This window comes from Netta rufina (genome assembly GCF_964035555.1).
Source record: "Netta rufina genome assembly, chromosome: 8".
In the NCBI taxonomy this organism is placed as follows: Eukaryota; Metazoa; Chordata; class Aves; order Anseriformes; family Anatidae; genus Netta; species Netta rufina.
This window is the reverse complement of record NC_140131.1, coordinates 17,328,020-17,341,483: the sequence shown is the minus strand read 5'-3', so window position 1 is coordinate 17,341,483 and position 13,464 is coordinate 17,328,020. Positions and strand designations below refer to the sequence as shown.

Here is a 13,464-nt window from a genome sequence, read left to right as displayed (position 1 = left end):
TCCATTAAGGAGTCTTTTGGCCCTGTTGTGAAAAAATGCTCTTGAATGCTGGTGATAATCGCTCACTTTGCCTTAGTGTCAGGTGGAGGGAAGACAGCAGCAGTCAGGTGGGTTATCACTGGCAGGAATTATTCTTGGGCTATTCCATGCAGCCCAATCATGCTGCAACAATCTGAGGCTGTCTCAGCAGCAAGGGTTCTGTTGACATCTTGTTCTCATGTTGACTGAAAAACTGTAGAACTTTCACAGGGAAAACTGATAGTTGCCAGTAGGTTTTAATCTCAATGCCCTCTGTGGATTTTTTTTTCCCCATTTTCTTTTTTTATGTACATTGGAATTATAGCAATGTATTTAATGTTTGGCAAGAATATTTACAAATAGACACTTCCTATACATGCAACAAAAATGTAACTTTTAGCAAAATCTATTTCCTCAGAGGAAATGACATGTCTCCTAGACAGTAGATACTGGCTAAACTAAGAGGCCTTGGTGTAAGTAAGAGTACGTATGGTAAGTGCAACAGCCTCCATGACTTCTTCTGAAAAACTGGAGGATGGGGGAAGCCAGAAGATCACTAAGCAGGAGACATGGCTACATTTGTGTCAGCAGCTCCCTGGTTTGCTGGGCACAGTGCCTTTTGCATTCTTCTCTGGTACTAAAGGCCAGTGTGCCTTACACATGGGAAAGATTTTATTTTTTTTACAATGATAAAACTTGCAGCAATCTCAAAGGCAATGGGAACTTTTATTTTGATTATTTCCAATGTACTGACATCGTCCTCTTATGAAAACTTAACTGTAGAACAGTCTTGAGATACTGCATAGAAAATACAAATAGGAAAAAACATATATACACTTTCATAAAAATAGAATACATCTTGGCAAAATTACTTGTGTACAGTGTATTGACATTATTGAACCAAACTTACTACATCTTTGGAGAAAAATGTTCTATTTGAAAGAAAACAAAAAAACAAAACATTTAAACTGAGGTGGGAGTACTGAAGTGGATATGGTTTTGAGCTAAATAAATGGCTATACCAGAATGTCAAATGTCAGCTAAAAAAAATTATAAAATACTTGCTGTATAAAGTAGAAGTAGCCATGTTGGTTTTTTTCTTCCAACCAATAGTGATGTTCCTAAACTTGCACAGGAAACAAATGTACCAGTTCCTAATTCTACGGTAGATTCTTTAGCTGAAAACAAACTTTACTAATGTCATGTTTCAGCACTTGCAATCATTAAGTACAGTGGTATTTGTGTTTTGTTTTGTGTTTTGTTTTTGTTTTTTTTGAGCACATGACATAGTATATGTACAGCCCTAGTTCTATCAGGTATTTGAAAAGAAAAAAAAATCTAACAGATCTAAAATTTAACATACTTAGCAACCTTTAACATATGTAGACCATTTGAAATTGCCATTTCTTCTTCTGGTTAGGCATTCCTTTAGTTGCTTTTAACACAGGCTGCTCCTTGCTTACTGCTTTTGACCATATACTTTAGCTCATACTTTGATTTGTTCTGCTGGTTTTCAGAACAAACTGTGGAAGATGACTACTAATGTAGCCAGTTGTGTAATAAATACAGGAAGCGGTAATGGGTCCTCAAAGCCATGGATTTTCCTCCTGACTTGGAATAATGGGACTGTATAGGCAGCCTTGGGGTAGGAAAAAGAAAAGAGCATAGCACCGTTTTCAAGTTACATGGTTCACAACTGTTTGGCAGGCAGTAGAATCAGTCTGGAAGTGGTAATACCCACTGGCATTTATGAATGTGGTTAAAATACTGTGATTACTGTCAAGTAGTTTAGGCGTTTAATAGGGATAGGCTGACACAGCTATATAAAGAATGAAAGTTGTCTGATACTCAATGTTTCCATCAACGCTGTAGGATAAGGCTCTGACTCTCATGCGGTATGTCTTTGGCTCTCGCAGTGGTCTGATGGTGAATACAACTCCTTTCAAATTCTCGTCTCTCAGGGCAAATGGGATTGTGGGGTCCTCATCTGCCATTAAAAAAGTTGTCCTTGGATGCATGACTTGATCTTGTGTATAGGCAACCAGCCGGATTAGATCCTGACCAGCAGCTATGCCAAAGGGGAGGGAAAGGAGTTTGTATTCCAAGGCGTAGGTACTCAGGGCACACTCCAGATCATTGGCTGGGCAGTTTTTGAGACAGAACCTGGGAATAAACAGAGCACTGTAAGTCCTACTCCAGTACCTGCCATGTGGTGCCTAATCCCTTGGCTAAAGATCTTCCCATTGGTCCTGTTGTGATATACAGATTCAAACTTCCCAAGAGAGCTAACCTCATGCACTCTTTATCCACTCTTCCTTAAAGTTGCATCCCAGTTTAACATCCCATTTTCCTCAACAGGATCATCTCAGAAAACACCAAGAGGATATATAAAAGAAAAAATAATGAATGCAGTATTTGCCATTGAAGTGAATAGTGCATGTTTTAGTGACCCTTAAAAATTACAGTTGACAATATTCGTGTAAAGTGTACTGGCAGCTCCATGTGATGTGTCTGTGTGTTAAATCGTTAAACAAAGAATTTGGAATAAAGAAGGGCAGAATTAATTTTACTTCTACTAATCTGTAGTCAAAATAGAAGGTTCCTTAACTCTGTTCATCAGTGAACGTTTATCCATTTTAATTTAAATATAATTCTAGCTCGTACTCAGAAACCATCTTTTGTGATCAGACTGAACCAAGCTATTTCCCTGCTTACATTTAAAGATTAAAAATAATTAATGTGTTGTTTATTTTCCAGAAGAGGAAAAACATAGAGTAATTTAAAGAAAAACTGCCTATGAACCGTAGTGTTATTTTCACAATGAAAACAATACTTTCAAAGCTTTGAAAATGATGGCAAATTAGGACTTTGGCAAATTAGGATCAAGTATTTGAGCTTGGAGTGGGCAGGAAAACAAGACCTAAAAGGGGCTGCAAATAAAACATACCCAGAAAGAGGCTCTCGCTGATAGTTTGGTGGACAAGGTGTGTCTATGCACTGGTAGCTGCCTCTCATGTTGAAACACATTTGATTTGATCCACAATCAATGTTCTGTTCGAGACACTCATCAATATCTGAAGGTTACAAAAAAAAATAGACAAATTAGTTGCTGGTACCATGAATTTAACAGAATTAGAAACTAGTTGGATCAGTAAAGGCTGAACAAGAAGACAGAGGGCACCTGTACCCATAAGTGAGATTTTTAGAAACCTGTCTTGGTATCTGAGGCACTGGTTCCAATAATATGCATTTATTATATTTCATAAACTGTAGTTGTCTTGTCAATAGAGGCTAATTGGTTTTTGTTGTTGTTGTTGTTTTTTGTGGAACAGAAAATTTGGCTACCTCTTTTTTTTTTTTTTTTCCTGTCTTTCTAATTTTCTCTTTTTTTTTTTTTTTTTGACAGAGACAGTTAAAGATTTTATTGGCTTTGACCCTAGAGTTGCTTTGTACTTGCATGAGTTAAATGTATAATGTAAGGGTACAAGAGGTAACTTCAGAGAATAAGAAGTTGTAGTTGTCTAATTTGCCAGTATTGTAGGAAGTGTTATAACGCGAAATACTTGCCATTTTGAATGCTGTATCTCAAACCAAATTCAACAAGTGCTTATACATGCTCTGAATATGATCTAAATCTTATGATTTACAAACACGTTTCTGAACGGTTAAAGAGACTTTTGTACCTTGGCAGGTTTTGCCATTGGGTGTAAGACGATAACCAGGTGGACAAGTACATTGGTAACTTCCTAGGGTGTTTCTGCATTCATGCTGACAGGTATCTCTGGTTTCACATTCATCAATGTCTGTGGAAAAGAAACATCGAAAGATAAAAACCAGGCTTACCAGAACATAGGTAGTTCTTGTTCTATTTATGTACAAACATATGGGTGGAGTTGGAAGTTACAGGGATCTTGTTTTCTAAGGGGGTTGAAAGACTAAGCTTAGCAAATTCCTTCACAACTTACCTGCTTCCATTCCCTATAGCTTTTAAAGCCACCTGTCCTGGTTCCAGCTAGGATAGAGTTGATTTTCCTCCTAGTAGTTGTTATGGTGCTGTGTTTGGGATTTGGAATGAGAAGAATGTTGATAACACGCTGATGTTTTAATTGCTGCAGAGCAGTGCTTACACCAAGTCAAGGACTTTCCAGCTTCTTGCTGTCCTGCCAGCGGGCAGGCTGCAAGTGCAGCAGGAGCTGGGAGGGGAGAGACCCAGAACAGCTGACCCAAACTGGCCAAAGGGGTATTCCACACCATATGGGGTCATGCTGAACAATTATATGGGGAGGCTGGCCGGGTGGGGGGACTGGCTGCTTGGGGATAGACTGAGCATCGGTCAGCAGGTGGTGAGCAACTGCATTGTACATCACTTGTTTGTACACATTATTATTAGTAGTACTATTATCATTATTATTATTATGTTCCCTTCTTTTCTGTCCTAATAAACTGTCTTTATTTCAACCCGCAGGCTTCATTTTTTTCTGATTCTCTCCCTGGTACCAGAGAGGGAGGGGGAAGGGTGAGCAAACGGCTGTGTGGTGCTGAGCTGCTGGGTTAAACCACAGCACCACCTTTGAGGGGATTCTCACTTCCTCTGACAACAGCTATAACAGGTCTCTACTAGCTGGAGAGACCAGTCTGATACAGAGTTCTGGGAAGAAAAGGGGATACACAAGCTACATAAATCCACAAAGGTTACAAATATAGTCTTGTCCCAGAAAGCAAGTCAAGCTGCCTGACGATAAGGTTTTAGGCAGTATGCTTAGCATATACACATATCAGTTTTCTTTTCAGAGAAAGCCTTCACCCCAGGGAGTTGTTCTTACAGTTAATCCCTCCTCTGGCAAAGCTGTTTCCTTTCCAGACCAATTTCTCTCATGCCATGGGAATGAATCTCAGTATCTGGAAAGACTACCTATAAATGCTCTCAAACCTTTTTTTTTTTCTTTTTTTTTTTTTTAAAAAAAATCTCCCTCTCAAATACGGAAGTAGCATACCACTTTATTTAAAATTTTCAAAGCAGACTAATGTGATTTAGATCATATATAATTATTACTTCTTTTGAAATTTCTGCCTGCTTCAGGAGGGTAACAGAGCTCCTACTCAAGTTACTGTCATGTGCAGGAATTAAGACTTGATTAAATCAGTGAAAGGAAGGTCTTTGCTTCCCCTCTCTTTGTCTGATTTACAGGTCTTGCATTAGATACAAATGCAAACACAAAAGAGAAACAAATGTGACACTAAATATTTAATATGTGTTGTTATCAAATCTTGATGGTTGTCTACTCAAAGGACCCTCTTAAAAAAAAAAAAAAAAGGAACATTATTGGGATGTGTTTTTCATATTAAACAGTAAATTTTAAATCTACATATTTATTCCTTTGAAACAGAAGTACAGGAATATTAACTACCTGGAACTGGAAGCTGGGGTATGGATCATACAGTTCTAGTTCTTTCAATTAAAGCAGCTACACCCATAACAAACTGTATCTATGAGACATCATTATAACATATATACAAGGTTAATCTGATGTCTATTTATCTATATTATCAGTGATAAAAATACATTCATATTTTTCAATATTATATATTGCTATATAATTGTAGCAATAACTCTGGTGGCTGGAATCTAGCTGTAGGTCACTATTTATCCTGGAGGTATATTGCTCCTCCTATGATGTGCCATTGGTATATATATTGGGTTGAGGCACATATCTAAGGCATTACAAACTCCTATGTTAAACGTGCTGGGAAAAGTTCTCATAAGAGCTAGACTGCAGTACCCTTGGTCTTAAACTCAGCAGTATTATCAAAAAATGATTGACTATATAGATAGATAGATAATGATACTCAAAACATGAGTTAATGTGGCAAAAACCTAACCTAAGAGAAGCTTATTTCAGAACAAAAATATTTTTGCTATGCTTGCTTGGGAAATAAAAACATGCATAACTCACTGAATATTCATCATGGTAATATGAAAAAAAATACAGCACCACAAACCATAGGCCCCTAACATATATATAACAGTAACCTAAGAATAAGGTCTAAAATAGAAGAATTGCATAGATATGACTGACATTTACCTACACATGTGTCATTTCTTGCCTCATAGCCTTCAGGACAAGTTTCTCTAATGTTCCTTCTAGTCCTGGAGAAAGGTATTCTGCTGTTCCTATACTCTGAGAAGGAGCTGTAGAGATTTGAGGAGTGCCTGTAATATTGTTGAGGTTGATAGTTGTCTCTCACAGGGGAGAATTGAGCATAGTTATAGCTATTGTAATAGGCACCATTATTTGGCAATCTCTCCAATCCAGCGCAAGATTTCCCATCACCTAATAAATGTTGTCCAGGTGGACAGATACACTTGAAGCTGCCGGGGGTGTTGGTGCATTGAAATGCACAGGGTTTAGGCACTTGTTCACATTCATTAATGTCTGCTCATGTGACATGATCCAGAGCAACAAACCATGTGGAAAGGAAAAAAAAAACAGAAAAAAAAAAACAAAACAAAACAAAACAAACAAACAAAAAAACCACATAACTATATGTGTATATATATATATACATATATACTTAACTCAGTCTGCGTAACAAACTGAAGACAAAAGTGAGATCTTGAAGGCAGTACAATACAAAGAACACAAATGCCAAGCAGGGAGTTTTTCTTCTACCCTGTACAGTAATATACCTTTATTCTTCTTGTAAGGCTACCTGTGACATAAAATTTCTCATATAGGACAAAAAATCTGTTGAAGGTCTTGCCTTGAGAGCTACTGAAGGTAAGATGTGACTACAAAACAGGGATCCAAATCTCTTCCCCTGCTTTTGCAGCAGCAGAGCTGTGTGACAGCCTGACTACTGCTGACTGTAGTGAGCAACTCCTGTTCACCCAAACAGAAATAAGTGACCCCTAGTACCCAAGCCATTCGTTGTTTCCCTATAAGCTGTTCACTGCTACTACAGAATTGTTTTATTTTTTTTCACTTTGTTTAGTGCTCTGCAGATGAGCAGGAGAAGCTGTGGGGCTCCTTCTTAAAGGAGGACACAGCACAAAGCACTCTTGAGAAGTACAGTTAGTCTTCCAGGTCCTTCAAGCTGGTACTGAGGTAAGCTCGAAATGCACTGATACGGTTGTTGCGCTCTGTCAGGGGAAAAATCCCATCTTGAGGACGTGTTGCAGGGCTGCAGGGGAAGAAGGCTGGGTATGTTCTAACCTTTTGCATTGTTATTGGTCGTTCCAGTTATGAATGTTTTAACACTTACCAGTACATATTAATTCTCTTTCATACAATTTAAAAATGAAGTTATTTCTGTTTGCTTAGGAAATCCTTTTCTCAGGTCATTTCTCTTTCCCTTTAAACTGTAATCCCAAATAACTAGACCAACCCTAGCAGTAAATTGTCATCTTTAAAACCAAAACAGAGAGGTGAGCATACAGAGTATAGCAGCAGGTTTAAGGATATAACACAATGAGTGTCCTTGTGTTCTTCAATGAAAATAAATTCAGGATGAGTGCTGGATATTGTAGGATCCACAGTCTCTCTGGCACTAGCAGAAAAAAGTTTACCAAAGTTTTCACTGAGTTTCTCTGGCCCAACTAAAATTTTGACATATATGGTATTCAATTCCAAACTTGCAAACGTCCTATACTAGAAAAAGGCAAAAGATGGCCAATTCCATCCAGGAATGTGCAATTCTGGAATGACCAGAAATAACCTGATATTACTAAGATATTCTTAAAATACATGACATGTCTATTAACTGACATATATCCCACAACTTTTTAAACTACAATTTAAAGGTTATTTTAATGGTGACTCAGTAAGGGTTTATTTCGTATTAGTGGAAAGTGTGTATTTCTAAATTATTACTGTAAAAATGCCATTACACTAGCATTACGGTTTCATTTGAACATATTTTGTGCATAGTGTGTAAACCTATGCATACTAATGCATAGTATGCATGCATACTAATGGTATTCTGAGAGTAATGCTGTTTAGAAACTTGTTTTAAAGACTTTTTTTGGTCTTAGCAATTTAATGCTTTGAGAATCAGAAATCCAGGGGTAATTTATCGTAGAGTACTGCAGTATTATCCAATTGTTACTTCAAAAATGCATAATTTAACAGATATATGTCAGTTATCATTGGTGTAATATTGTCAGGTGTTGTAAAAAAATAACTTTATTTTTAATAAAGTAACAACTAGTATGATTTTTAAGAAAACCAGAGCAAGTTCTTTTGCAAGGAGCAACCTATGCAGTATCAACAAAATTGAATACAACAAGCCATTGCATTTACATCATTGCCATCCTTGTGAAATTTGATCACTTACAGACTGGTAAGACAAAGTTTCCCTGGACAGTATCCCTTTGATCATGTACCATAAATACTAAATATTTACAAGAATAAAGTGAAATGACTTTGAAACTTAAATTCTTGGGCTTTCTTTTATTTTAAGAATATTATTTGATTTTAAATTCTAGGTTACCTTACATGTGTTGGATGCAAAAATGCATTACAATAGCTTTTGACAATGCCCTTCCATCTACAATGTGGCATGTTGACATGGGACATAGTTCACAGAAATGTTATAGTTTAGCTGAGTGGGCACACACAACATATCTATCCATGTTTTGATGACAAATACCTTACCCCATCTAAATCTAACAGTCTGTGAACTGTGTCATGAATGATTTTACACATGGCAGCAGTGGCACAGGTAGGAACAAAGTTTGACTCTTCTGTTTCAGTCTGGGTTCCTACTTACTTTTCAACTCTCCAATGTGCTCACTGGAAACACTAACACTAAAACCTATTTTTATTAACAGGTGAACTAATATTTTTGCATATATGTTTCAAACATATTTTAAACAGATAAAGAAAAAATCAAAGGAGCATAAAAGTCATACTTCATTAATTTAAAGAGGGAACTTTCAGTGGTCATTACCCCGAAAACAGTTTTAGGGCAGCTGCTGGTGTTTTCTGAAAATCTGTAGTCCTAAAGTTCATCCCATTAATTACTGTAAGAAATTTAAATGTTTTTAAGATATGTTAAAGAGTCTGGGACTGATTTTATTTTAGTAGAGAGGAAGCTGGTGGAAGAAATTTCTTGGTCTGCAGCCAAACAGTTTCTTACTGAAATTTAATCTTTAAAAAAGCATTTCAGCCTGGCTTTTGGCACTACAAAAACTTAGGCACTTTAAAAAGAAAAAAAAATCCTATCCTCCAAAGCAGTTATTTATCACTTATGAAGCCTAATATTGAAGAAGTCATCATGGAGGAAAGCTTCTCTGATATGATATGTCAGAGCAATGGAAACTGACTTCACTTAGGTGTCACATACTGACAGTTATAAATGATTATATTTTAGGAGGAAATTCTTCACTGTAAGGATAGTGAGGCACTGGAACACGTTTCCAAGAAATGTTGTGGATGCCTCATCCGTGGAGGTGTTCAAGGCCAGGTTGGATGAGGCTTTGGGCAATCTAATCTAGTGGGTGGTATATCCCTGCCTATGGCAGGGGGGTTAAAACAAGATGATCTTTAACGGCCCTTCCAACCCGAGCCATTCTACAAATCTAAAATTCTGCGATTATGAGCAGGGTGGATCAGCTATTGAATTTTAAATACTCTACATATATAAATTGTGAATATAAATGATCCTAGTACCATGCTGAGGTCTGTGAAATGCCAAGGGATTTTTTATTTTTTTTTATACACTTGCACTGACATCATACATTAAATAAACTCTCTTGCTATCCACATTAGAATTACGAGAGTATCTGTGAAACGCTGCGTGTGTTTGCATGGGCCAAAGGTCTGCACATTTTTGCCAAAGGGTTCTACACAGATAGCATAGGGGAGTAACTACATGGTCAGCATTCCTATGTCTGTGGGGATTCCTCCTGTGATTCACCCAAAATCAGAAAAAGGAGTGTTAATTGATAAGTGCAGCTTCGTCCCATATGGGGAAAACCTTCTGCAATTCCAGAGGGTAGATAAGGGTGGTTGTGACATTTGCTTGCAGATGCAGGTTCTGGGTGTACCACGCCGCTCGCAACACACTTCCTTTAGGTGTTCTCCTTTAGTAGAGTCCACATTGCTCCCTGCTTGACTAGCTTCAGGTGTGAATGGTTGCAGTCCAGTGTAGAGCCAAACATGTGTCACTGTCCAGTCAACTCACAAAACTGATCTGAATTTTATAAATTAAGCCTGTTGTTGAGTGGTAGGTTGTTGCATCTATCCATCAGTACCTTAGAGGTCCTCAGCCCTTGTACACTTTGTTTTCAAAGTATGGGTCTGTAGCAATCTCAGCTTGGAATCACTGAGTTTTGACTATTTGTTTTGACTGGGACACTGTTTTATATGGGTAATTTTGAACTTCAAAGCAGATTTATCTACATAGAACAGTCTTCAAATAGAATAGAGTTGTTGGATGTAACTGCAGAAAGCACAGACAAAACCAGTAGCAGAAAATATGCAATACTAGTGTGATTGGACAGCTTACCCACACAAGGTCTTCCAACTCCCTGGGACCGATATCCTCTTGGACACACACAGCGGTAACTTCCTCGTGTGTTCTCACAAATCTGGTTATAGCGGCACTGATGGGTTCCATCCCGGCATTCATCAATGTCTGCAAGCAATAAGGCAAGAGGGCAAGAATCAGATTTTTTCTTGAAAGTTCCTACAGCTTTACATTTTTTACATGTAATGAATGCAGCTAAACCACAAACAAATTTGGCTCTTTAGATAGATTTTGCTTCTGAATACACTTTTCTCACCATGATGAAGGGTTAATCTTTAACAGTTGTTACAAATCTGTGAAACAATCTTTGTTTCACAACCTGAAAGCAGATTTTGAACAGATACACATATTTTTTAACTGCACTGCATTTACTCTTTCCATTAACTTTCAAAACTTTGAATTGAGGATTTCAGTTCTAACAGTTATGCCATCCAAATAGACATAATCCATCTTTCTCTCGTATCCCATTATATTTGGTAACCTCTGTGATGTTGGTTATGTTTAGAAACAGTCCTGAGTAGCAGAAAGGACCGCCAGTCTTGATTTAGAGCTCCTGAGACAAACTAGTTAGAAAGAACTCACGAGTCAAAACATTTCAGTCAGTGAACGATTTCTAGAATTGAAGGTGACAATGCAGAAGAGATGCCGATGAGAACTTCCCCATTCTTATTTAAGAGCAAAGGAAAACTGGAAGTGGTAAGGATATCTAATGTGTTTTTTGATTTGTTTTTTTTTTTTTTTTTTTTTTTTTTATTTTTGTTTAATTAATTGATATTAAAAGAAGTTAAATATGTATGTTCCCATAAATTAAACAAGTCAGTGCCTTGATATGTGTGAATCTTAATAACTGAAAATGGACCGTCTTAAGGATTTCTTTCAAAATATATTAATAATTGTCCCTGTGTTTACCATCACCATACAGTACACTAATGTTTCTACTCACCAACACAAGTTCCATTTTCTGCTTTGGTCATTCCATTTGGGCACAGATCGATGCACTTATAGCCACCACGGGTGTTTTTGCAAAGTTGATCAGGCCTGCATACATTCTGCCTGCATTCATTTACATCTTATTAAAAAAAAAAAAAAAAAAAAAAAAAGCAAGAATGGAAATGAACATAGTTCCTTATGTTCAATTCCTAAAGAGCAGAATAATCCAGGTGTAATTATGCTGTGTACATACATTTGAATGCATTTCATGTACATTTATTGGTCAGCCCAGTTCCCACTCTAGATTTTAGTAGTACTTCACAAACAAATTCAAAAATACATCCTGGTATCATTTGTAGTAGGAGTTTCATTCATAAGGTTTCAGGTAAGATTGCATATAGTAACAAATACATATCGAACTATTTCCTTTATAAAGAGAGAATGAAAATTCAAAATTGATTCATACCCATGCATTTTCTGCCCTTTAGCTGGAATCCTGGATCACAGCCACACTGGAAACTTCCTATAGTATTGAAGCAACGGTGGTGACAGGAGTTGGGTTCTTGACACTCATTAATATCTGTTGGACAAAACAGACTATCAATGTCATAGCTGTGAATCACCTTGTCATCATTTAGATGAATGGTGTTTTGGTTTAGACAACATTTTGGGCTCTGTTTTGAACTCTATTTATTACACTACTGACATACGTTTGGAAGTGTATACTTTTCTCACTTCTTCATAGAAGAAAATGCAAATGGGACACAAAAGCAAGATTTTAATTTATTTCTAAAGATGGAAAAAGCAAAAGGTTTTTAAAAAAATCTTGCTAGGATAATATTGAAGATTTATAGACACCTTAGTTGCAGATGTATCTTTTTAAAAGTTACTTTTTTATTTTGTGTGAAAGACATTTTCAGTTCATGAAAGCTAACACCAACAACCAAAAGGTAACTCCAAACCTTGGCAGCTAAATCCATCAGCTGTCCTTCTAAAACCATTCCCACATCTAACTACGCAACGGTATGAACCAATGACGTTTTCGCAGTCTTGGCCACCATGGCAGGTATGTCCACCTAATGCACACTCATCAATATCTGTAATTAAAAAGAAGCTGTAAACCTCACCATGGCAAAATGACACAGACTAAGTAGCATTGAACATGATGGATTATGAAATACTTTATTGCAAACATACTCAGAATAATTAGAACACATTTTGTACAATGACAAAACTGCCCAGCCTGAACAAAGCATTTACCCAGCGATTTATTTGCCATGGGGCTTTTTCTGTCAATAACATCACTCATCTTACCTTGGCATGTTCTACCATCTGCGGAGATGGTGAGGCCTTTTGGACAGGAGCAGTGGTAAGTTCCTATGGCATTATGACAGGTATGGGAACAAGGATTTCGCACAACACATTCATCTTCATCTGGAAGAAGGAAATATTAGAAAAAACAGTCAGACTTTACAGGACTTGAGAAACTACGCCAAAATAACCTTCATAGGAGGTATGTGTCTGGTACAGATCCCAGGTCAAGACTAATCTAGCAATTGAGCAGCTTCACAGAACCAGTTCAGCAATGCATGCTCCTTCCTTCCCATCCCCATTCTGTTCCCATGGTAAAGAGCATCTGCCTTGCTCTCTGTGTCACTCAGAACACCCCTTCACGGAGCTCCCAGATCACATCAACAAATCTCATGAACGCCAGTCTCTGCTTGTTTGACCCTGCTCAGCTAAAGCAAAAGGCCGCTGTGGTCAGCAGAACTACACCAGGTGACCACGTGCAGTCATCCTTGGAGTGCTTTAGGAAAGTGAGCAGAGGCAATTAGCAAGGCACAAACCGGAGCATAAAAATGCTGTGACTGAAGTTCTAGTTAAAATCTTAGTAATAAACCCCCCTGAAGCCTCCTTTACATGTTACTGGTGTGAAATGTCCACTGCTACACATTGAGAAGACTAGAATTTGCATATAGTACATTC

At 37.4% G+C, this 13,464-nt stretch overlaps 1 protein-coding gene across 1 annotated transcript in view; it reads right to left on the bottom strand.

The window, feature by feature from the left end:
• Positions 1–801: 801 nt before the first annotated feature.
• HMCN1 (hemicentin 1) overlaps positions 802–13,464 on the bottom strand; it is a gene marked incomplete at its 5' end in the record, with an annotated part of 190,986 nt that continues 178,323 nt past the window's right edge. Inside the window, 9 exons of the mRNA XM_084291227.1 lie at positions 802–2,181; positions 2,966–3,092; positions 3,702–3,821; positions 6,102–6,455; positions 10,507–10,656; positions 11,492–11,617; positions 11,945–12,058; positions 12,441–12,575; positions 12,793–12,912. Coding sequence (XP_084147353.1) covers positions 1,815–2,181; positions 2,966–3,092; positions 3,702–3,821; positions 6,102–6,455; positions 10,507–10,656; positions 11,492–11,617; positions 11,945–12,058; positions 12,441–12,575; positions 12,793–12,912 — 1,613 coding nt within the window. The 3' untranslated portion in view covers positions 802–1,814. The remainder of the gene's footprint in view (positions 2,182–2,965; positions 3,093–3,701; positions 3,822–6,101; positions 6,456–10,506; positions 10,657–11,491; positions 11,618–11,944; positions 12,059–12,440; positions 12,576–12,792; positions 12,913–13,464) is intronic.